The sequence below is a fragment of the Pteropus medius genome, unplaced genomic scaffold (assembly GCF_902729225.1).
Source record: "Pteropus medius unplaced genomic scaffold, Ma_sr-lr_union100, whole genome shotgun sequence".
Classification (NCBI taxonomy): domain Eukaryota; kingdom Metazoa; phylum Chordata; class Mammalia; order Chiroptera; family Pteropodidae; genus Pteropus; species Pteropus medius.
The window spans coordinates 10,843,248-10,869,319 of NW_024342474.1; the positions used below are offsets into that span (position 1 = coordinate 10,843,248).

The window sequence follows — 26,072 nt, forward strand, 5'->3', positions numbered from 1 at the left end:
GTACCTCAGGTTCTCAACTTTAAAATATATGATGTAATATAGAGAACCTTAAGGATTTTATCAAAAAAACTATTAGAATCAATAAATGTATTTAGTAAAGTAGCAGGATACAAAATTAATATTCAGAAAATGGTTGCATTTTTATATACCAATAATGAACTATCAGAAAAAGAAATTAAGAAAACAATCCCATTTACAATTGCATTTAAAAAAATACCTAGGAATAAATTTAACCAAGGAGGTAAAAAGCATGTATTCAGAGAATTATAAGACATTGAAGGAAGAAACTGAAGAAGATACAAATAAATGGAAGCATATACCATGCTCATGGATAGGAAGAATTAACATTGTTAAAATGTCCATACTACCCAAAGCAATCTATAGATTCAATGCAATCCCTATCAAAATACCAATGGCATTTTTCATAAAACTAGAACAAATAATTTTAAAATTTATATGAAACAACAAAAGACCCCAAATAGCCAAAGCCATGTTGAGAAAGAAGTACAAAGTTGGAGGTATCAAACTATACAAGGCTACAATAATCAAAACAGCCTGGTACTGGTGTAAAAACAGACACATAGATCAATGGAACAGAACAGAGAGGACAGAAATAAATCCACACCTGTATGGTCCATTAATCTATGGCAAAGGAGGCAAGAATATATATAACGAGGTAAAAGATAGTCTATTCAATAAATGGTGTTGGAAATATTGGACATAAACATGCAAAAAAAAATGAAACTCACTACCTTCTTATATCATATACAAGAATAAACTCAGAATGAATTAAAGACTTAAATGTAAGACCCCAACTCATAAGACTCCTGGAAGTAAACATAGGCAGTAAACTCTCTGATATTGCTCTTAGTAATATTATTTCTGATATATATCCTTGGACAAGAGAAAAAAAATAAACAAATGGGACTATTTCAAACTAAAAAGGTTTTGCACAGCAAAGGAAAGCATCAACAAAACAAAAAGACAACCTACTGAATGAGAGAAGATATTCGCCAGTGATACATCTGATAAGGGATTAATATCCAAAATTTATAAAGAACTCACACAACTCAACACTAAAAAACAAACGTCTAATTAAAAAATGTGTAGAGGACTTGGATAGGCACTTCTTCAAAGAGGATATACAGATGGCCAATGGATATATGAAAACAATGCTCAATATCACTAATCATCCGAGAAATGCAAGTTAGAACCACATGAGATAATAATGAGATATTACTTCATATCTGTTAGAATGGCCATCATCAACAAATCAACAAACAACAAGTGCTGGCAAAAATGTAAGAAAGGGAATCTGTGTGCACTGTTGGTGGGATTGCACATTGGTGCAGCCACTACAAAAAACAGTATGGAGGTTTCTCAAAAAATTGAAAATAGAACTACCTTATGACTCAGCAATTCTACTTCTGGGTACTTATCTGAAAAAATCTAAAACACTAATTCGAAAAAATACATGCACCCCTAAGTTCACTGCAGCATTACTTACAATAGCCAAGATATGGAAGCAACCTAAATGCCCATCAATAGACTACTGGATAAAGAAGAGATGGTACATATATACAATGGAATATTACCTGGCCATAAAAAAGAATAAAATCCTACCACTTGCAACAATATGGATGAACCTAGAGAGTATTATGCTAAGCAAAGTAAGTCAGACAGAGAAAGATAAACACCATATGATCTCACTTATTGTGGAATCTAAAGAACAAAATAAACAAACAAACAAGACAGAAACAGACTCATAGATAGAGAAAACAAACTGATGGTTGCCCAGTAGAAAGTTTGGAGGGTTGGTGGAAAAGGTGAATGCATTAAGAAATACAAATTGATAGTTAGAAAACAGTCATGGGAATGTAAAGTGTAGCATATGGAATACAGTCAATAAAACCGTGATAACTACGTATGGTGCCAGGTGGGTACCAGACTGATCGTGTAACTTACGATGACTTCGTAAGTTACATAGATGTCTGACCACTGTGCTGTACACCTAAAACTAATATAAAATAATGTTGGATATTAACTATAATTGAAAAATTGAGGACGTAGTTCCATAGTGTAGTGGTTAGCATGTCTGCTTTACACGCAGAAGGTCCTAGGTTCATGACCCAGTGGAGCCACAGCTCACGGTCTACGGCCATGACATCTTGAACAAGCCCAATGTCTGATCTTGAAAGCAAAGCAGGGTCGGGCTTGGTTAGTACTTGGATGGGAGACCACCTAGGAAGACCAGGTGCTGTAGGCATAAATAATAACAATAAATATTTTTAAAAATTGAATTTAAAATAAATAAATAGATAGATAGATAGATAGATAGATAGATAGATAGATAGATAGATAGATAGATAGATAAATAAAATGGAGATGATAATAGTATCTACCTCAAAAGGTTGTAGTGAGGATTGGATAAATTATTATATGTATAATGCTTAAAACTGTACGTCCACAGAGAAGATGACTGGTAAATATTAGCTGCTATTATTACTCAGGCTTTCCCTTTAACACACTAGAGAAATTTCTTTCATAAACTTATGTAAAGACTTTTTAAAAAATTTTTATAAGTGTTTATTTGAGTCAAACTGATGCAATATGCCAGGGAGCAAGATCTCAAATGCTCTCACGTAAAGCCTTTTAAGTTAACATCTCTTATAATGTAAAAACAACATACGGTAAGCGAAAGGAAAAAAACCGTCTATAATTCCACTGCTTTGAGATATTCATTGTTAATTCTTTGCAATTTTTTTCTTCATTTTTTTCTATTAGTTTTTATGTATATCCATATATACATCCCCACTTATGATGGAAAGCCTTTTGCATCTACTTATATTCTGACCTGTTCAGGCTCTTGATTTGACTGTTTTTCACTGAATATTTAAAAAATATTTATCTTCAGTAGAAAAAAAATCTGATACTTCTATCTTTTCTAGATTGATCCTCTTTCAACCCATTCCCCTATAGAAGATGTACAATTCCTCTAATCCACATAATTCATAACCACATAAAGATTAAATTCTAAGTGAAAATAAACCCTCCCTCCACCATCAGCCAAGTTAGCAGGTATTACCACTAGAGGCTTTTGTAGGTGACTTGGTGGTTTGTAGAATGTGTAGATGGAAAAGTTAGCCTTACCTGACTCAGTGGTGATGGGCAAAGAGAAAAATGTGTCTGAATAGAGTGGCTTTGTGAATTCCTTCAGATCCTCATCAAATAGCTGTGTAAAAGCCCGAATGCTGATTCTGAAAAGAAAACAGATTTATTTAGGTACAAATTAGTAGAGCTGACTAAAAAATGTGTTCAAGGAGAAATAGGGCAGGCACCTGTCAATAGGTATGCAGGGTAGGATACAAATTATAGAATCAGACAGACCTGGGTTCGTTTGTTCGTTCATTCATTCATTCACTCGTCCAATATCTATAGAGCCCCTACTGTTGCTAGTCCCTGTTCCAGGAACTAGAGATACTGCAAGGAACAAAGTAAAGTCTCTGCTACTCAAGAAAAAGTCAGGTAATAAATACACAAATATAACATGCCAAATGGTGATATATATCATAAAAAAGAAAAGAGCAGCATAAGGGAGATGAAAAGCAATGGGCAAAGGGCATGTAGACTGCTTTATTCACCATGGTTAATGAAGGGTGTCCTTGACAAAAGGACATTTTCACAGAAACCTGAGGAAAGAGAGGGGGTGAGCCAGGCCCGCATTCCAGGCAGCAGCATGCCTGGATGCAAGGAGGCCAGCATGGCTGAAGCACAGTCAGTGAGTGAGAGAGTGGTAGAAGTTGAGATCAGAGCTGCAGATGGGGCCAGACCATCACTTGAGGTCTTGATGAGGGCTTTGGTTTTTGTTCTGAGTGGCATAGAAAGCCACAAGAGGGTGTTACCAGGATCACTCTGGCTGCTGCAGCATGGGGAATAGACAGAAAGGGCAACAGTAGAAGAGAAACTACTTGGAAGGGTACGTGATAGGCCAGGTGGGGCATGCTAGCTTGGGTCAGAATGTAGTAGTGTCGGTAGTGACAAGTGTGGCATATTTCAAAGAAAGAGCTAAAAGATTTGCTGATGGGTATGGAATCTGGACGGGTGGAATCAAGGATGACTCCACATCTAATATCAAGGAAACTGTGGAGGAGACTGTCAAGGGGCTTGGGAATTAAATCTTGAGGTGTCCATTAGAGCAGTTGAATGGGTCAGATATCAATATTATTAATATTATTGTTGCTATTGTTTTTTAAAATAACATTATATATACACGAATACAATTTTACATCAAACATTACATTACAAACAAAATTACCTACCTCCCCATCTTTTCGGCACTATTTTCTAAAGAGCCTTTTATCTAAAAATATTTTAAATTCCCTTGTCATTATGATACAAATTTATTAATTACCTTATTTATATTCATTTGCTGAGGTTATAGTGAGATACATGGTCACTACTCTTGCAACTAGTTTTCCTTATTATTGTTTTCTTTATATTGTTTTCCAACATAAAGAAATAAGGCAAAGAGTAAAAGAAGCATATACTACAATGCAAATGAGAATTACTGAAATTTGGAGGAAAACACGTGTTTGGGCATGGAGCACAGGGCTCCAAGTGGGGGAACAGTTTGAAATCAAGAGGAAGAGCCAGAAAAGGGTCAGCGGGGAGCAGAGCCGTCCACTAAGAGACTACTGTGATAGTCCAGGCCAAGAACCTAGGGCCCTGGCCTGGGCCAGTGGCACCGAGAACAGAGAAAAGAGTAAAAGGCACGGAGAGAAGAGGGACCAGACAGGGCATGGTCTGTGGAGGAGAAGGGAGGAATCAAAAACAGTTCTAAGATTTGAGCTCAGGTCATTTGGGAGAAAAATGGCATCACTGGTAGAAATGGGAGCTAGACTGGAGAAAGAGGAGCTTTGCTTGGGCTATCCTGGATTTAAGAGTGACAGTGACACATTGATTTAGAACGCTCCAGCTGACAGTTGGAGTTATTCCAGTCACCTAAACAGGAGAGCTGCTGAGGTGGCTGTCCATGTGCCCATGTGGGATGGGGCGTAGAGATCCGCTGGCCCTAAATTCAATAAGCGAGCAAGGTGCAGCTCTTAAAACACAGAACTGTAACCTCAGCCTGGATGGAAAGCCTATTTATTGTCCCTACCATTGGACTAAAGATTCATGCTCTCTGGGTGAGTCGGGTCCAGTCTGAATGCCTGTCTCAATTTCTAGGGACATATTTTAGGAAGCATTAGAGATCATTTGAAGTGACTGACCAGGTTGATAGCAGACAAGACTCAGAAGGACATGATAGTTGATTTCAGATTTAAGGAAGGCTGCTATGTAGAAGAGGAAACAGATGTCACGATTTTTCTTCTTGAAGGGAGAAGCTCAGTAGACTGAAGTCAGAGAGGCGGAGTTTAGGAACATAAAGTCACTTTGTAACATCCAGAGTCTGAGCTACCCGCATAGGTCGTGAGCTCGGTCGCTGAGGCCTTAGCAGAGGCTGGCGTTGAACCAGCTTTCAGGGAAGCTGCAGGACAGCATTGCTGCACTAAGTTAAAAATTGGCTTGAGACATCTCTTCAGTTCTTTCTATCTTGAGATTCTCAGACTATCAGATAGAGTATCAGACTTGGTTTACAAGGAAAAAATTTTTCCTAGTGTTAATTTTCATCCCATGAAAGTGAATGGAAGACTACTTTTTCCTTTGAAAAAACATCTAGATTTGTTGAACCCCAAAGTATCTGGGCATGTCCTGTAATACTGCACAAGTAGTAACAGGCCAGGGAAATTGTTCTGACCCTCTGTCCCCTCCTTCTAACTCATGCCCGGGTCTAAGCATAATCTTATAAAATGAACAAGATGACATCGATCAACCACATCTACGATTTCCATCTCTAAAAGACACTTTCCAAGTTGGACGCTGTATCAGGAACAACAGACTTAACTGAATTACCATGAGATGTCCCCAAAGGGTGACCAGCAGTCAACATATGTTAAATGGGAAGGTGAGGAGTTGAAGCGTGTTGCTAGTGTACTGTACCTAAGAGTTTCTTATATTTGTATAGTGATTTATAAGTGTGGAAGAACTTTTACAAACATGGTTTTAGTTGATCATCTCCAACCTCTCTAATATAAGGAAGCTTACTGTATTACTTTAGAAGTTCAGAACTTCAAGTTTGGAGAGTCCATGTCTCATTCAAGATTATAGAGAAAGCTGGTGCTAGAAAACCAAACTGTATTTTCTGATTCCTAGTTCAAATTTCTTTCTCTTATTTTCTCTTGGCTTAATTTTGGTTTAACAGTAATAACTTCTGTTAGAGGGATGGTAAAAGGGCCCAGGCTAGGAAGCAGAGGGCCTGAGGCCTAGTTCTCGCTGTTGCTGATAAGTTGAATTGTCCCTAAAGTTCTTAATGCCTCAGCTTCCTCATCTGTGAAATAAAAGCATTAGATAGAACAACCTTGATATATTCTGCTCTGAAATTCTAGGATGCAAATGCATCCTAGGTGCAAATGCAAAGTATGAAATGGATCCAGATGAATAAAAACCTTCAGGAACCCAGGAATGAGACAATGACCTAGTATGGGAATGGCTTAAAATTACTGGGTCACCAGGAACTCTGCCCTTAGAATCCTTTCCAAAAAAGAACACCACAACCACATTCACTAGCCCGCCACTAGGCACTCATCCAGAATCCAGAACCGTGTCCCATCCTCTCTTCTTGGTCCTGTCTTCCCTGCCATCTCTTTTCATGCCCCCCATCCCTACTTGAAGCAAGTCTATTTGTTCTTCTCTAAACAATTCTGTGTATTTCTACCTCAGCACTTTGACTCTCTCTGTTCCGTCCATCTGAATCTCTTCTTGTCTCTATCTCCATATTTTCAAATCCTTCTGTACTTTTTAATGCCTAGCTAAAATAACACCTCCTTTGAGAAGCTTTCAAACCTTCACAGAATCTATTTACCTATGCCCCTCTTACGTTCTTCAACATTTCTGCTTATGTTTTACAGACACGTTTTCTTTCTCTCACTACATTATAAACCCCTTGAAAGCTTCATCTTACTGATCTTTCTATCCCTCGCAACACCAGGCCAAATGCTTCCCACAGAGGAGGCATATGTATTGCATATATTATCAGCATGATAACTATAATAATATGAATAAGATGATTTCGCTGAATAGATATCTGATAGTAATTATTTCAATGTTAAATGTGTCTAGAATCAGAAAATTCTATAGCACAGTTAGAGATCGTGTGGTTTAATTTCCTTTATTTGAGGAAAACGAGGACAAGAGAAGCTGACTTGTGGTCACATTGCTATTCTGCTTAGAATAGAAAGAAAACCAAATCAGCACTTTCCTAACCTCCAGACTGCCTCCCACCCATCATGACCTGCCCTTTCTCTCCTATATGGAACAATGCTAATCATACAAGCGGATAATAGGAATGGAATGCAACAATGCACGGGAATACATTCTATTTGTTGATATAATAAACTTGCAAAGCAGCAAAATCTAGCATTTCCCATTTATTTTCAATCCTGATTTTTCTTTTTCCGTGTTCTTTCCTGTCCACCTCTTCTCCCTGGGAAAAAAAAATGCCTGACAGCATTGAGGGTCACCGTGGTGATTACTGTCTTCAGACAGGAAGAATGCTGACTGCCCTGAGCCAGGGTTCGGCAGCCACCACACAGGAGGCCACCTAGCATGTGGCCCTCCCTCATGCTTTGAAAGGCTATGCCTCTCTTATCAAGCATCATCTGCCTGGCATGCTTTCCACAGGACTGAACCAAGTGTGTATTGGAGAAATCTGGGAAAGCTGTGTCCTAGAAAACAAATATGTATGGCATAAGTTGATTAACCTATAATAAGAATGTGTGACTTTTCACAGAGCATCTTGGCTCATTCCATTATTTGTTCATTAACATTTAATGAGAGCCTCTTTCTGTCTCTACTAGACTGTGAGCTCTCATGGCGTAGTGAAGAGGGTAGGTGAGTCAATAAAGGGTTAAAAGCCACTAGTAAATGGAGGATTAGAAAAATGTAGAGACAGGGTGCTATAGAAATGGAGCTGAAAGCCCAACTGCCCAGCTATGGGTTGGCAGGGATAGCGTGGGGCTAGTTGAAGGTTGAGCTGGCTTTTGAACTGTACAAAGGAATTCACCAGCCAGACAAGGGAGTGGTAGGCATCCCAAATAGAGTAAAAAAAAAAAAAAAAAAAAGTGCAAAGCCTCAGAAGTATAAGTGAGCCATGTCACATTCAAGGGAACTACGAGGAGTGAGCAGTAGCAACTGGGCAAGATGTGCTTGGGGCAAATGGTGGGAGGCAAAGCTGGCAAGGCAGGCAGAAGGGGGAAGGTGAGGGCTTTGTGTGCTCTGCTCTGGAGCTTCACTTGCTCCTAGAAGGGAACAGAAACCACTGGAAGACCTTAATCTAGAAGGGACGTGATAATGTTTGATCTATTCCCCAGGACAACTCTGCAATGTTTTGCAGATGAGAAAAGTGAGGATTATAAAACTGAAATGCTGTTTACAAGTCCAACCAGCTAAAAAAACAGCAGTGCTGGAACTCAAATGAAGGGGCTCTCTCTAGGATCCTAGTGGTAGTTATGGACAGGAAAGAATGTGCTAGAAAACCGGCGGGCTCTGGATTAGACATGAACTGCCTATAGCTTCCTGATATCTCTCTCTCTCACTCTCTCTCTGAAATAGAGTGATGACTCATCTTTTCTCTCAAACAGAAAACAAGCAAACAAACAAAAACAGCCTAGGCTTTACAATTCGCAAAGAGAAAATAGCCCTGGGGAGCCTTTTGCTCAAATTTCCTTGAGCCTAAGTGACTAAGGAGCTGAGGCATCTCTTGATTCTTACAGGAACTAACTGAAGGATTCCAGTGTTCTGGTCTCTTATGTTTCTCCTTTGTTCTGTCCGAGATCTCACCTCCTTCACATAGACTCATATGGTCTCTTCTTGAAGTAAACATCATTAGTAAGTGTGCGTATGTTTACTCTAGAGGTGCCAACCTTGGATTGGGTGGCAATATCATTTTGTGGTGAGTCCTGGGCAGAGATAGTTATATAGAGTGAGCGCTCTGTTTTAGGAAAACAATTGGCCTGCCTTTGTTGATATGAGGGAGGGGCTAAGAATGCTTTCAGGTGTGATGTCTAGTTACTGTCTCCTTTAGGAGCTGGTAGAAAAGTTTCTGCTGTGACTTGGGGGTGATTCTCAAAATATGTAATAAGAGTCAATAAGACCGAGGCACCGACCAACAAGAATGGACACTGGTCCACAGAGAACCTGATTAGCTGCCACACTGGCTGGATACCAGCCCTGGGAACACACAACAAACAAGGTACATCTTTCATAGAAGTACTAAGGTTGGATACCTGTATCCTTCTATCTAAGACACCAGAATAGGTTCTCTTTTTCTTGAGGACCCTGGTTTGAGATGCTATGTCCTTCTGCTTATACCTGCTTTTTGGGACCACAGTGCAGACCAAGGGCACTGCCAATTCCTACAGCTGGGAGGGCCTCCTTGTGTGCTTCCTGAGACCAAACCAAACAATTGCTCCTTTTCGTCCGCCATCTTAAGATGAGGAATGGGTGCTCCCAGTCATTCAGAGGACTTTCCCGTCACTAGTTTTGTCTGGACCTAAGAGCACTTTCATCTTTTTATGCCTTAGAAGTAAATAAATAAGTGTAATTTCAGTCCTCATCAAAAAAAAAAAAAAGGAAGATAAAACCTCATACTTCTTGGGTCTCCTTAAACACAATCTTTCTATTTGGACTTTTTCACAATCGTTAACCTGGGAAATGATTTGACTTTTACTAAAGAAGTTTTAGGAGAAAGAACAATCCATTAAGAACCTTCGCTTCTTCACATAATGAATTAGAGCTTTTGCACAATGCTCAAGGTCCTTTTTACACATTACCTGTGAATGGAGGCAGGAACACAACTTTTATAAATTACCCAGTAAAATGTAGCTCATGCTTTTAACGTAGGTGATCAATCTACAGGAGCTCATGTGCATCAGATGACCAGACAGCTGAATGTCTAGTAATGTTATGTCCCCTCTAGCAAAATGATGGCAATACATCTAACCTGTAGGCAGTGCGTGGCTTCAACGGTCCATCACAGAATTTTTGCTCATTGGGATCACATTTTCCACCCAGGCTCTCCATCTCTGCTCCAAGCTTAATGTTAAAACTCTTGGAGTTGCTGTCAAGACTTTCGGCACATTTGCTGGCAAAATAATTGGTCTGATACACTCGAATGGAGGCATTGTGCCTATATTCCATGTAGGAGGGCAGAGGGTGCTGTTGTTCTGGCTTCAGCTCATCACTGCCTGGAGGGAGAAAACCTACAGTGAGGGATTTTCTTGTGATTTCAATGATTCCATCTGGGTTCCTAAGGCTGCCTCCTCACCCACTATCTCTGATCATCCGCAGATCGCAGAATCTGTGATCTCAAGGGATGCTGTGAAATCCTCCCAGTGAAAATAATTTTAAAATAAATTATAAATAAAGTGTACATAAGCAAAATTATATATGTATACACACATGCCTACGCACACACGCATATATATATCATTTTTCTAGGAAATAAAATGTGTGTGAGAAGATAGTTCATTAAATCAAATGACAACGTGTTGTCATTTGATTTCAGAAAGTCGAACACTCCCCATTGTGAGTCAACCCACTCAATAAGCTTTCCACCTTGCCAATAACCATTGTAGCTGAGCTAATAAGGAAATCCCTATGACCTGGGAAATAAGGAAAAGATAAGAGAAATCAAGTCCAAGGCCAGAGCAGTTGCTCCACCAGCACGCTCCATGTGCCATGCCTAGTCTGATATCTGCTCCGGGTACAGCTCTGTTATCTTGAGTACAGGTTAATACTGGCTTGAATTTGGCCCCTCATGCAAAACACTTCCCAGAACTCTTCCCCTGTCCACCCAGCCTGTTGTGTGTTTTGGCACTGCAAACCAGTTTTGCTGTTGGCTGGAGGAAAGCATCATTAGGAAGATAAATATTATGGAGATCGGATACCATTTACAATGAACTTCAAGAAGTAGTATGGTAGGGGTTCATCACATCTTAGACTCTTGTTTAATAAAATTTGCTCAAAATGAGTAGATCTTGGAGATATTATCTCATTGGCAGTAGTTGAAAAGGAAAAAGCCTTCAGGATGAGCATATATGCTATAAATGACATTTATGTGAGATGGATTGTTATCTCAGACCACCAGGGGAGCACAGCCCATCTCTGTGGACATCAATAATTGAAATCCACATGGCTGGAGAACACAAGGCTGCTTTCTGGGGTGTGACTTCTTTTTGGTCACTGCCTTATATTCATGTAGTAAAACATTATCTTCGCTGCAGCCTACTTAAATCTAAGGTCTCTCAAGAGTTCATTAATTTACCTCCAATCATGAGGTGTGAGGAAATCCGAGATGCACCACTGACCCATGAAATCATTTAATTAATTATTCATGCCCCACTTTAGTACAATTAAATAAAATGTAAAAGCACATAGACCCAGTGAGACTAAAATACTATTTGGCTCCAGCATTTTTCAGGTTTAAAGTTTCCACCGCTCACAAATGGGTTAAAATAGTCAAGGATGCTTAAAAACTCATGTGCAGCACCTTAAACAATTTTGAAAACTAGAAGATATGTGAAATATATTAATGCCATTGCAGACACAAACATCTATTTTGGAGAAATGACACACAAGATCTCAGTGGCAAATACATTTATGGACATGTGTGCTGCCCAAATGCAAGACTCCTGCAGGTGGTTGACAAATGCTGATACATATAATAAACTCTAAAGGTCATCTTCAGTGGTTGTGTGGAATGTTGTCATAAGTGTTACCTAGTATTTGCCTGGTCCATAGGAATTAGGTAGATATTAAATAATTAGTAAACTAGAGAATGAAACATACTATTGAAAATTCAGTAGAGAAAGGAGGGATGCTTTTCATAATCATCTTTTCCCTCTTTCAAGATTTTAAATAATTTTTTGAATTGGTGGGTGCGTGTTGGTTGAGGTATTTGAAACAGGGAAGGAAAAAGACAGCTGAAGCATACTGCTGCTTCGTAGCAGACCAAGAGTAGTAAATAGGACTGAATGAGGAGCGAAGACGAATGAATGAGTCTATACACACAATGCACTTCCAGCAGTGCCTGGCACATAGTATGGGCTCAATAGATGATAGTATTGTTATCGTTGTTGTGGTTGCTATTATTATTATTCACTCATTTAATAATTAAACCCAGAAGATAATAGGTTTTACTGCTGAAAGAGCCTTTGAACAATTTTTTTTGTTTTTTGTTTTTTTTGGTGTGTTACATCTCCTTGTATATAACAGATGTAGAGCGAATGATATAAAAAATGTTTTCTACCCTTAAAAACTTGTCACAGAAGGGACCCCCACAGAGACCTTTGAGAAAGCAATCCCGTGTCTTAGTAGAGTGAATTCATGATCACTTACCATCAGCCTCTCTTACTACCACTGTGAAGTATTTCACAGCTCCATTGGTGTCGCTGAACCAGCTGCAGTTGAAAGTAAAGTTGATGGAAGATTTGCTAATTAGCACGTCCTTTTTATTCACACGAATATATGGAGGTGGAGGAGGAGGGCCTGGAATAAAGGAGAGGAAGGAACCATGAAGGGTCACAACTCTGCTTTTACATATAAACACTCAGCGAAATGATGGTTCCACTCACATCAGCGTGTGTGTGTGTTTAAAGCTTATAATCAAGAAAACCTCCTCTCCTGAAGGGAAGCAGGTGGAGGAAGTGATTTGCCAGTGGCACATTAAACATAATGGAAGAGGCAGCTCCTCAGCAGGGTTTCCTGAAGGTGTAGCATCAAATTGCTTAAAAGTTCCATTATAGCTCTAACTATATCAGACAAAGCGATACATTTAAATAATAACTAATTCAAGATCATTTACTTTAAGATCATTTAACTTGTTTGCTGCCAGGATACTTTACACAGAGAAACGTTTTCATTTCCTAGGGCCTTTTAGGGCCTCTTCTCTGAGTGATGACAAGATGCGCTAATGCGGAAGTGAACTGTATACAAGCGAATGGGGTGGCAGATGCGAGAGAGAACAGCGCGTGCTCAGTGCGCTCTCCCAGGGACACTTACGGTCTATCATTGTGATAGTGCTGTCTTCAACCACCTCACTGGTCATACCAGCCGACTGCACTTTGATGGACACCAGATATCTCTTATGGGGCACTAGCATCATAATATTGAGCAGAGATTTTTCTTTCTCCAACTTTCTGGAAAACTCAACTTCTTGAGTATCCATTTTCCGGCATTCGATGCTGTACCCATCAAAGTCAGAATCAGGAGGGATCCAAGAACAGGCAATGGCCGTGGAGTTCTGAGGCCGGCAATGCAGGTTTTGTATCTTGTCTGGCTCTAAAGGAGAGAAAGGGACACTTTTCACAACTCTGCGAGACACATTATTATTATTATGTGTTGTGCTCTTTTAGGTACAACTAGCTTGGAGCGCTAAATAAATAATTACCAAACTTTATTTGGATTATTTTTTAAGGAAAAAATTCTCATAGATCTCCAAAGGCATTTCTGCCTGCCAGCCCCCACTTTGAGAAACATAAAGAGCCAAAATGCTTTCCCTTTAGAAAATCACCAGGTGCCAGTGTGAAATACAAATGCACACGTGGGCACTAAAATCAAGTGGCAGAAGTCAGATAGAAGGTGGAACGGAGTAGATTAGAGGTCAAAAGTGCAGGTTGTCCTGCTTGAATTCAAATTCTGTTTACCACACATGTGCTGTTGGGCAACTTACTTAACAAATCCCTGCCCCATTTGTAAAGTGGAGAAATTAAGATAAATGATACTCATTTGGTTATTGTGATGATTCAATGAGTAGAAACATGCACAGCAACCTAGAACAGTGAATAGTATAGTAATCGCTCAATAAATTCTAGCTCTTATGATGAGGAAATCAAGAATCAGCATTGCTGACCTGTTACCCTCTAGGCTCTGGCTTCTGTCCCCCTTTTATTTTTGCCTGCTGCTCCCTGCTCACATGCCATGGCTCTGAAAATGCTTGTGGTCCCCCACATACTCCATGCTGTTCCATGCCCCTATGCTTATGGTTGTTCAGTTTCTTCTGCCTGACAGAGTGCCTGACCCAAAAAGGACTCAAGGAATTGTAGTTGATCTTATTTGTTGTAATTGACACAACAATGAGTAAAAGATTCGGTCTGAAAGAAAAGCACTTATGTGACTGTGCAGATTAATAACCAAACCCTGTAGGTTGCCCACCATCTTTAATTATATATGTATTTCTGAAGCTAAACTATATGACTTAGATAAGTAATTTTTTAATTTTAATTTTAGCAGCTGAGCTATTTAAAAAATGAAAGTTCTCGGTTTCCCAACATGTAAAATCAGAGGTTCTGGTCTATGTTTTAAGTGTGTGTTAGGGTCAGGGGTGCTAGGGTGAGTGAGCTCCCAAAGACCTCCCTGGTCTTGCCCCGTTTTCTCAAAAATTTCCACAGAGCCTTCAGGCTCTGGAATAGAATTTGAAAACCTATGTCTAGACCACCTTATTTTGTTCCGGGAGTCAAAGACTTATAACGGTTAAAATTTAGAAGACTGCCCTTTGTTCTATTGACCATAGCACAAAATATAGTAACAATTCTCAGACAGTAATAATCAATGATGTCAGCTCATCAAAAAGGTTCGCAAAAACAGTATATAATATGGAGAGGGACTGAAAAAATAAAGTGAAAAACAGCTATGCTTAATCTTAAGAGCACCAAACAGGAAAAACCATTCCATGGTCCCAGTTACAAATTTCATCCTTTCCCCTTTTCTCCACCTCCACCACCTCCCTAAATTAGAATCGTACTTTCATTCATAAACCTTATAGATAGGACTGGTTACATAATTTTAAGGACCCTCTGCCAAGTGAAACATGATGCACCTTGTTCAAAATACTATTAAGAATTTAAGATGGTGCTAGCAGAGAATTAAACAAAGTGTGGGGCCCCTCTAAGCATGGGGCCCTGTGTGCCTGCATAGTCAATGACACCAGCCCTGCTTGCGGAATAGGTCATTCCTTCAGCTCAGGAAGAAACCACTACATAGGTGTTCTTCTGGGAACTATGTGTAGATCTAGTTGTCCCTCCCAGAATAGTACGTGTTGCTCTGATCTGGAACCCAACCTACCTTCCCCTGACACATGCTCTGTCAGAAGAGTCCTTGTCCTCAACACCACAACTTTGAAACGCTCAGCATCTGTGTACCACTGAATGAATTCCTGTTTCATGTCAAGGTCTACAAATGTCAGCTAAGTCACATGGGCTGGATAAAGATGATTTAGAAAAAAAAAAATCAACCCAAAGATTTTTCAGGATAAGGGAAGAATTCACCTTTGAGGCAAGCAATATTTGTGTCTTTTCAAACATTAACTACTTGTTAATCTTTTGAACTCCCTTCAAACCAAGTCACAGCTGAGATCATCTTCTCTTTCAGCCTTAGAGAAAGTCTTTTAAACCATCCGGCCTAAACGATAGTTATAATAATTCATGCAAAGAATTATATAGAAACTTGCTTCAACCTCTTCCCTCAGTGCCATCTCTCTCTCCTCTAAATCTCATCTGTCTTCCAAGACTCAGGTTCTGTCCCTATTCACTAAGAAATGAGTCCCCTACAAAGCACTTTCCTAGGGACCATCAACAGTAAGAGGTGACATTTGCCCTAACCTCTAGAAGGAAAAGGAGTCCAAAATAGCCATAAGACAAGGTAGAAAGGAGAATGTACCAGGAGAAAAGGGGAAAGATGCTGTGTGGCATGACAGACAACTTTCTGCCGCTGGCATTAGTGGTGGGCGTGAGCTAGCAAAGGCTTTCTGGCAGAGATGACACCTCACCAAGATATTGGGAAAGGGCATTTTAAGCAGAGAAAACCACGAACCCAGGCACCAAGGGTAGGGCGGGAAGCAGTGAGAAGGTGGATGGATGATCTAGAACTGCAAGTTATGCATCACGGCTGCAACGTATTTGTAATTGGGTAGTGGAATCGTTTTACATGAGAATTAAACACTTCTGTTTTGTTTAATCCTCTTATTTCGGGTTTTCTGTTACCCACAGCCAAACCCAACCCTAACTAATGCAATCTTTAAAGTTCCATCAGCCATTCCTCATAAAGTTCAGCACCAAGTCCCTCTGCATGCTGGTTGCTTTTCTCTTCGGCACGCCCCCTTTGGTAAATGCCTCTTTTAAATCCTAGCATCAAGAACTGAATACAATACTCCAGATGTAATATGACCTGCCCAGCCTCTACTGAGCTATCAAACTATGCACCTGTGAGTCAATTACACAGCCCACAATAAGAAACCGAAAACCTGCTCTGAGCTCTTGACACACAACTATTTGATCCCAAACTGCTCTTTGGGCACCATACGGAGCACAAGTTACAATTTTTACAGCATTATTTATTAAATAAACAAAACAACTACTTGCTTAAATTTCTAATTTTCAACTACATATTTTATCAATAACCACTAACTATCTGATCTGATCTGATCCTAGAAGCTACATTTACTAGGTATTACTGAAAAATAAATATTTGGATTGAGGTTCTTATACTGAAAACCTTTGTTTCTTTAAGGTTTATTGCATCAATTCCCAAATGCCTTTGGGAATAAACTGACATATACTTTGTTGTTGAAATATTTTTTATCTTTAGGATTTACAGCAACATGCCCAAACTGATCCCTCTGCTTCTGGCTTGCCCCCTTTCAATTTATTCACTACACTGTTCCCAGAGTGACTTTCTAAAGTGAAGATCTGATTATGATATCTCAGCCAAAAATCCTTCAGTGGCTCCAATTGATTGAAGATAAAGTTCAAAGTTGTTACTATGGCTCACAAGACATTTTATGACTTAATTTTCCTAATCTGCGCTTTTTATGCTCTGGCCAACTAAACTCCTTTCTGCTCCTCTCCCCTGTGTGGTCTTAGAATATTTTACTTTCTCTATCTGTAATATTCTCCACTTGGTGAATCTACTCTTTCCTTAGGTTTTGATTTCAATGTTTCTTCTTCCAGGAAGCTGCCTCGCATTGGGTCAGATGCCTCTGACATGGGTTCTATTGTGCCAAATATTTCCTTCATCACACCCCAAATTATTTTAATGTAATTGTTTTAATGATAGTAGCTCCCACTCAATTGTAAGCTGCATGAGGGCAGAGATTATTTCTTTACTATTCACGTTGTTAGTGTTGAATGAACAGACCTATATACAGTTCTGCCTGAATTTTATCCAACCAATCCCCAGTAAAATATAGATTTAAACTACGCCCCATCATAGTAAGACATTACAACACATCCTCCTCGCTCCATCTGAAAACCGAAAGTAGCAAAACATGTCATACTTGTTCTCACAGATCCAAAAATTGGTCTGCTGTAGGTTTTCCAGGAATCACCGCTGACAGTTTTGACACTGAATTGATAGGATCTCCCTGGACGAAGACCATACACGATGCGTCCTTCTGATTTTCTGTTGCTGTAAGGGTTGAAGACCGTGATTGCATCTCTGGGTAACCACTGCAGCTCAAAGTCATCGTAGTCTGTCCAGTCTGGTGGTCCCTTCCAGGTGATGGCCAAGGATGTGTTTGCAACATCAGCAAATGACATAAGGCTGGGAGGACTTGGGGCTGTATGTAGGAGAAAGTAAAAAATCACTTCTATGCCATAACATATACAAATAAGAGAGCCGAGCAACATCAGGCACACTTTTAATGTACTTTGTAGGAAGAGATAATATGATAATAGGAGCTTCGATTTATAGTGTTTACTACATATAAGGCAATGTCCTCGAGTGTTTTATGTATATTTTCTTTAATCTTCATAACCAGAGCTTCCTTACCAGGGTGCTGTGGAGCATGAGTGTGCCCCGAATGGGTTACAAGTGTGCAAATGGGTTACATCCATCAGATTTGGGGATGTGAGGGCTGGAGCCCACAGACTATGTCCAATTGCAGATGGCCTTGTTCATTGACCTCAGGGTGGTGCACAGATATATTGTTATCTGCATGTGCCCAAGAAATAAGAAAAAAAATTTAGGAAGCACTGCTAATAGCAACACAATGATGATGTATATGATTATCTCCATTTTACCGATAAGAAAACTGAGGCTTGGCGATGCTCAAGGACCTGCTCATCTTCACTTAAGTAAGTGGCAGAGCTAAGTTAGGGACCTAGATCCTTTTAATCAAAGTCTGTTTTTCTTATCCACTGTACCACAGTGCCTTTCCAAGTTCAGGGGGTAGGTCATGGCACAGTGTTATTGATTTTTATTTCTCCTTATTAAAACCATAATTAAAACATGTTTTTGGAAGCCGCTTCCCACCAATACTTGGCCATTGGCAACTGGGCCTCTTACCTGTTCTGCTCTCCCCTGTGACCCTGTTGCTCAGATCTCCACTGTGAGTTACCACACACAGCATGTACTTCCTTCCAGGAACAAGGCCATGAAAACGCCACTCTGTCAGGTCCTTGTCTTTCCAGTTTTCCTTCTTTGTGCCATTGAAGTTATAGAGAATCAGCTCATAAAAGTCGAAGTCCCCAGGGGCTGGACTCCAGCTGAACCAGAGACTGTCTGTCGTGTTCCGATTTGATCCCTTGAGGTTACTCACCGCGGCTGGGACTTAAACGGAGGGAAAAACTTTACTGAAAACAAAACAAGAGCAGAGGCATTTTGGCCCACATGTGAAAATATGAGCTATACTGGGCACATGGATGAGCAGTTCCTATTGCAGAGTCGGATCTTGCCTATATTTCAGGTCACTTAAGTATAGGGGCACGTGGTCTAAAGATGTGGTACAAATTAAAATAAAACAAATCACAGGTGGTTATGTCTGTATACATGTACATGTACATGTGCCTGCCACATGTACTCTGATGAACATATAAAATAAAACCTTCAGAAATGATTAATTAAAACTGGTCAGATAGTTTATACCTTAGCTTATAAAAAGTCCCAAAAGTGTTTATAAAAGGTTCCAGCCCCTTCTAGTTGGACCCATCTCGCTCGTGGCCACTATCCCATACCTTCCTTTTCTGGGTCTCTTTACTGTCTCTCCATCCACTTTTAGGTTTTCAGTTCTCACATGCTCTTTCTTACCCAAATCTTTATTAGCAGTCACTTCTGTTACTTTATAAATTAGTTATGCTAGCTCCTGTTCCACAGATATTTAAGCATCATCACTCTTTGGAGAGTGAAGATTGTTGTCTCTTTTTGGAGGAACCATAAATGTTAATGAGAAGATAAGGAAAGATATGCAGAGTGCAGACTGCCCTGGAAATGGTAATGTCTAGGCAAGTCTATTCATGGTCTAGGTTTATCTGCTGCTCTTTTTCTTTCCTTTCAAGACAAACTGAGGACTTCTGCTGGATGCCTGGAATGTGCTCTTCACATGGCACCCCTCACCTTGAGGTGTCAGCAGAAACTCCTTCTCTGTCTAAAGTCGTTTCTTGTCCTGCCAAGTCGCTCTCTGACAGAAAGTACTGTTAATTTCCTTCATAGAATTTAAGGTATTCCAAAACCATCTCCCTTTAAAACCTGCTGTCTCTCCCCCTCCCCTCTCTCCACAAACATAGAGCTCTGCTAGGTCAGGGCTTCGTCTTTCTTGTTCACTGTCAGATTCCTGCCGTGAGCCCAGTGCCTGGGACACAAGTGCACTCAAAAACTGTTGTCAAATGAGAAAACAAATGGAATAATAAAATGAGCTAATGGACTCAAGCTATGGAAGAAGAGTAGATGCAGTTTCTTATTTGCAGCCTAGAGAGATGTTTCTCTCTCATTTTTCTGGAACTCTCAGCGTTCATTTCATCAAGTGCCGTGGTTTTGATTCACAGCAATCTTTGTTCATTGGTCCCCTTTGTAGTTGTCCTTCTCTGACCTGCCCTCTACTCTGTCTATTCCTTGTAGAAAGATGAAGGGCACAGCTTGAATTGAGCCATGATGGGTTACAACCCTCTTGCAAGTAGAGGAGCCAGATAATTTTTTTTTTTTTAACACCAAACCCCATGAGATAAACAAGTAGAGGCAACAGTGCAGAAGCCAGTGCAAAAACTATTCTGATATATAATCAAAGGTCTGATTTAGGGTCAAAAAGCCTGAAAGTTACAGATTTCATATAAAGCTCGATCCTGGATAGAACAGGAAACTAAGTACAAATCAAGGAAAAGCCAGTGTCTACTGTGACAATTTCTTTGCAATTCATTACTGCTTGGGTCCGGGTCTTACCTGTTCTACCGAATATGAAAGACTCGTTAGACAGCTCCCCACTGTGAGTTACAATCACCATTTTGTACATTCGGCCTTGTAGCAAGTTCTGGAAAGAAAATCTCTGAACTTGAGGGTCAACTTGAGCTCTGTCCTGAAGAGTTCGATCTGGGTTGTACAGAAAAATGTGGTACCAGTTGAGCTCTCCCTCTGAGGTGGTCCAGCTGAAGGACAGGTGTCTGGTAGAGTTCTCCGTGATCCTCAGATTGGTGACAGCTGCTGGGACTGGAAAGGTCGAGGAACAAGAGAGTGAGACTGAATTTTGGCACGTTCCTGACAAAGCCCAGCACTGATGCCTGGATGGACTCATTCAAACAGCACCTCAAAACACATGGTCTCTACCTTTAAAAAATATTGACTTCATGGGGACCCCAAAGCAACGAAATCTGAATATTGTGAATTATCGATGCTGAAACAAAACCACAAAGAGAACAAAGAAAACTAGTAATGGAAAAGTATCTTCAAAGACCCTTTTTGGGTACAGAATAAATGTTAATCTGACCTGTGTAACTAAATGTGTTTTTCTAATTCTAAGAGCTATATCAGAGATCAAAAAACTAGCTCTGAATGCCATCTGAGAGCTAAGTAATGGCCATCTGTAGGAAGGGCTGTGAGGAGAAGAAAACGGGTGGGAAAGAAAGGGAAAAGCAGATAGAAAGGGGAAATTAGATTCAGGGATATGAGAAAGAGAAGCAAGAGGAAAAGCCAAAACTCTTATGTTTTTAAAAGTTTTCATTAGGATTTTGCAACCCCTTTGGACTTTAGAGCTACCTGTTGGCAAGGTGGTCAAGTGCCAACAGAAATGACCTGCTTCAGAACTGTTGGCACAGATGCTGCCTGTTTTTGCAGAACTATTAAGATGCTGGTGGAAATAGAACAGGACATCTGTCTCCATCTCTCCTTGATTCTCTTCTCTCTACTCCAAATACTTTCTCAGGCTCTTTTGATTTCTTCCTCTCCTAATGCCAGGCCTTCAAAAGTTGGTATTTTCCATGGTTCCATCTTTTGTGCCCTTCATATCCCCTAATGCTTTATGAATTACTGTGATCTGAATGTTTGCATCCCCCTAAATTCATATGTTGAAACCTAATACCCGAGTTGATCGTACTAGGAGTTAGAGCCACTGGGAGGTGATTAGGCCACGAGGCTTGAGCCCTCGTGAACAGCGTTAGTGCCCTAAAGAGAGGCCCCAATGAGCTCTCTCCTTCAGCCACACGAAGACTGAGAGAAGGTGCTGTTTATGAATCAGAAAGCAGTCTCTCACCAGATACCAAATCTGCTGGTGCCTTATCTAAGACTTCCAGCCTCCATAATTGTGAGAAATAAATGTTTGTTGTTTAAGCCACCCAGATTGTGGTATTTTTCTTATAGTGACCTGAACAGACTAAGATATGAAGTCAAGTAGAATTTTTGTCCAAATCTTTATCTTCAGTTTATCTTTCTGAACTTGGGCCCATATTTTCCATTACCTATGATCACCTCTCTCTGAAAGTCATTCAGACATCTCAAACTCAGTCCAGAACTGAACCCTGTATATTTCTCCTTGAAACTCTCTCCTCCTGCTTTTTGTATCTCAATTAATGGCTTATCTTCTACTAGACACCCCAGGTAGAAGAAACTCTGGAACCTTCTGTTCCTCTTCCTATACTCCACTCAGCCACCAAGTGTCATCTTATGTAATGTGCAAGTATTTCTTGACCATATCTGCTGTTCTTCATGAGGGCCTCTGCGTTAGTTTAACTTTTGGCCCTCATCATTTCTTCAACTGTAATTGTCTCATATCCCCATTACCTTTCTGACCACATCCCCCAACTTTGTTCTCACTCACTCTGCTCTGGCTATTTTGACCTCTTTTTCCTCCAAACAGAGGATCTTCGCATCTCAGGATCTTCACCTTGCTGTTCCCATCTCAGGATCTTCGCCTTGCCGTGCACTCTGGGTGGGGATACTCTTCCCCAGGTATCGGTATGAGCCTTTTTCACTTCTTCCATATTTTTACTGAAATGTTGCCTTCTCAACAAAACTTTGAAGACTCTACAATCTAAAATTTTAAGACTTGCTATCTCACTTTCCTGCTTTAATTTTCTCTTTGATATTTATTATCATCTAACATTTTTTATTTACTTATTTTGTTATTGCTTTTCCCCCCTACTAGAATATAAGCTTCATGACCATGAGAGTTTGTTTTATTCAATTCTGTGTATCCAGCATCTATCTAGGACAGTTTGTAGCACATAGTAGGTCCTCAATAATGAATGAATTAATGAATAGGTCTCTTGACCTCTGATCTCTTCTCCTTTCAATCCATCTCATTGTCATCTGATTTATTTTTTTTAAGGTACAGATTTTTATTACAAAACAGTCGCTCTCTGGCTGAAAAACTTTTATTGCCTCCTCACTGCTTACAAGATGAAAAGTAAACTAGGGAAGGCACACTAGACACTCTCTAATCTGGCCCCAACCTGCCTTTCAAGCCTCATTCTCCATCCTGCAACATACACTTCAGCCACCCACAAAATCTCACTGTTCCTTCTCACGCCTTTTTGCTTGGCACAGGATAGTGTGTCTGCACAGGGTGTCTGTCTACCTTTTTTCCATGTGAAGTGTTTTATCCTTCGTGACAGTACTGAAATGTCACTTTTATGAAGACTTACCAATTCCACCCAATCTCCATGCTCCCTTTGATGTTGGATATTCTTCTCTTATATAAAACCCTTATCACGATGTATTGTCATTATTTGTTCATGTGTCTGTCTCCCACACTAGTCAGTCAGCTTTTCCAGGACAAAAAGCATGCCTAATGCATCTTTATGTCCCTATAGCCATCACCCCCCCTTTCAGACCTAGGTACTTAATAAATAAGCAATCAATTAGACCAGTGTTGTTGTCTGAATAATGGTCCCCAGAGATGTCCCTGTTGTAATTCCCAGAACCTATAAATTTATTATTTATGTGGTAAAAGGGACTTCGTAGATGTGATTAAATTAAGGGCCTTGAGACTGGGAGCTTATCTTGGATCATTCTGGTGGTGACCAATGTAATCACAAGAGTCAAAAGATGGAAGAGGGAGGCAAAAGTGCAAAGGAGATATGGTGACAGACACAGAGGTTGGAGTGATGCCATTGCTGGAATGGCGCCATGAGCCAAAGAATGGAGTGGCCTTTAGAAGCTGATAAAGGCAACGGATGCATTCTCCCCCTGAAGTCTCTAGAAGAAACATAGTCCTGCTGACACCTAACTCCTTGATTTTAGCCTCGTAAAACCTATTTTCAGATTCTGACCTCCAGAACTATGAGATAATAAATTTGTGTTGTTTTAAGCTGCTAAGTTTGAGATAATTTATTATAGCACCCATAGGGAACGAATAGAGCCAGTTTTTATGAAAAATCTAAACCGGAGTGTGGCAGGCTGAAAGCTCAGTGAACAGGCCGACTGACAGGGAAGTGGTAAATCATGGAGAATTTTCCTACCGTGTCAAGAAGTATACATCGTCTCCCAATTTTGCTTCATCCCTCTGAAACTACTGTTCTTAAGGAATAGCAGACAAGGAGATATCTCATAGGCAATAATAAGCTGTTTGAATTACCTGTTCGGCCTTCGGTTTGGGCTTCCTTGCTAAAGAGGCCTCCACTGACAGTTAGGATCTGTATCTTGTATTTTTTTCCTGGAGTTAGGTCTTCAAACTTGTGCTGCTTAGTGGTGGCTGGCTCTGATGTGTTACTCAGAAGGACCCCATTTTCATTTAGAAGCAGGATATCATATCTTTCTGCCACGCCAATGGCTTTTTGCCAACTTACTATTAAGGAATGACTGCTGTAAACATTGTCTGCAATGATTCCCTGGACAGATGCTGGGACTGAAAAAAATAAAAATAAGCGAGTTTCATCACTTAGGGCAAAGTAACCAAATGAGAAAAAAATGCTCTTAAATCAATTTCAGATAGAAGACAATGCTTCATTGTTGCTTTGACACTTTCCGCATACCCATAGGAGAAAATATTTCTTGACCTTAATTATCTGTATAACTGCTTTGCTTCTCTATTTTTTTTCTCTGAATTTGGGCAGGATCTTGAAATCAAACAAGTAGAAAAATTAGTGAAAGTGAAGCTGATAAATATGCAGAGTGATACATAACTATGTATCTAGAAAGTGGAAAAATGCTGAACAAACTTACATTCAATGAATATCGTTCGGATGACTGAACTATGTTGCTTATTTGGGTTTTCATTCCCAAGATTAACTCAAGTCAAAGCTTCAAGCCTATATATGACCTAAACAGTTGTATATAAGTGTTTGTACTATGGTTCCTAATGTGAAAGGCAAAATAGCATTATTTGTTTATAATGTTTTCTATCCGAGGCTCCTATTTTTTCTCATTCTACATAATCTCCTTAGGAGATCTCATCCACTCCCATGGTTTAAATTGTTCCCATACGGTGATGACTCCCAAATTTGAACTTTCAGTTCAGATCTGTCTTCTACTTTTGCAAACGACATCTCTCTGGAAGTTCCATAGATGCCCAACTCTCAAGATGCCCAAATCAGACTCCTCATCTCCTTCCTATAACTTCCTTATTGTTATTGCCCTTTATCTCTCTCTCTTGGTCCAAGTCAGAAATGTGAGTTGTCACTCTCACCCTTCTACACAGAATTAATTATGAGTCTTATAAAATTTCTGTCTCCTATATCTTATTTCTCTTGCATCTCTCCACTTCTCTCCTCTACTGACACTACCCTAGGACAGTATCATCTCTCACATACATTACTGCAAGTCTCTTGATCAGTCCCCTTGATTTCTTACCTCTCACTGTTTCAAACTGCACACTGTATCTGGCACATTCTCATAGAATGCCCATGCCGATGGCCCTTCAAAGGCTCTCCATAATTCTACATAACTTAATAAGGTGTACAAGGCCCTTCCCAATTTGACCCGTCTACTCACTCGGCCACATGGCTCACTGTGAGTAGACGGGTCAAATTGGGAATATTCTAGCATATTAAGCAGCATGCGGGTCCTCAAATGTGCCAAGCTTTCACCTCGAGGCCTTTGATTTTTCTTTTGCTGCAACCAAGTCAACATAAACTTCATCGAGATGACTTCTTAGAGTCTGTTTAAATGTTACTCCTCTTGGAAGCCTTCCCTGACTCTTCCTCTTTGCTCCTATAGCACCCTATAATTACCTCTATTTTAGCACTTAACCATGTCATACTGTAATTGTCTTTTAACATCTCTGTCTCCTTCACAAAATATAAGATTCTTGAGATCTGGGGTTTTATTTTGCTATTGAATTCTCATTTTCTAGCATATGGTTGGATACACACACACATACACGTGCGCACACACACCTGTGCGCACGCGTGCACACACACAACACACACACGCACACACACACGATACATTGTAGGGCCCAGACCCCGCAACTAAATAAATGGTAATGAGAAAGAAAGATATCTAATAAGTACCGTTTCACAGTAGAGAGAGAATGAGATTTGGAACCAGACAGACCTAGATTTAAATTATATGTATCTTTGATAATGTTTCATAAACTTTCTCAGCTGTACTTTCCTCATCTGTAAGATGGAGATAATCATCTCTACTATGTAGTGTAACTAGAAATCATTTCAAATGCTTGGTATGTAGCAGGTGCTTGTGGATTATTTTTGTTTTGAAAGTAATATATTTATGGTAATATTAATGTAAATAAACATATATTATTCATTTATCTGTTA

The 26,072-nt window shown here is 39.9% G+C and overlaps 1 protein-coding gene across 2 annotated transcripts in view; it reads right to left on the bottom strand.

The window, feature by feature from the left end:
* The window catches only part of PTPRB (protein tyrosine phosphatase receptor type B), a 102,634-nt gene that overhangs the window by 18,387 nt on the left and 58,175 nt on the right, over window positions 1-26,072 (bottom strand). For both annotated transcript variants that reach the window (XM_039866015.1, XM_039866016.1), the window contains 8 exons: window positions 23,930-24,199; window positions 20,305-20,568; window positions 18,439-18,702; window positions 17,429-17,710; window positions 13,159-13,437; window positions 12,496-12,645; window positions 10,100-10,343; window positions 3,151-3,257 (listed from right to left, as the gene is read on the bottom strand). In XM_039866015.1, the coding sequence (XP_039721949.1) occupies window positions 3,151-3,257; window positions 10,100-10,343; window positions 12,496-12,645; window positions 13,159-13,437; window positions 17,429-17,710; window positions 18,439-18,702; window positions 20,305-20,568; window positions 23,930-24,199 (1,860 nt within the window). The remainder of the gene's footprint in view (window positions 1-3,150; window positions 3,258-10,099; window positions 10,344-12,495; window positions 12,646-13,158; window positions 13,438-17,428; window positions 17,711-18,438; window positions 18,703-20,304; window positions 20,569-23,929; window positions 24,200-26,072) is intronic.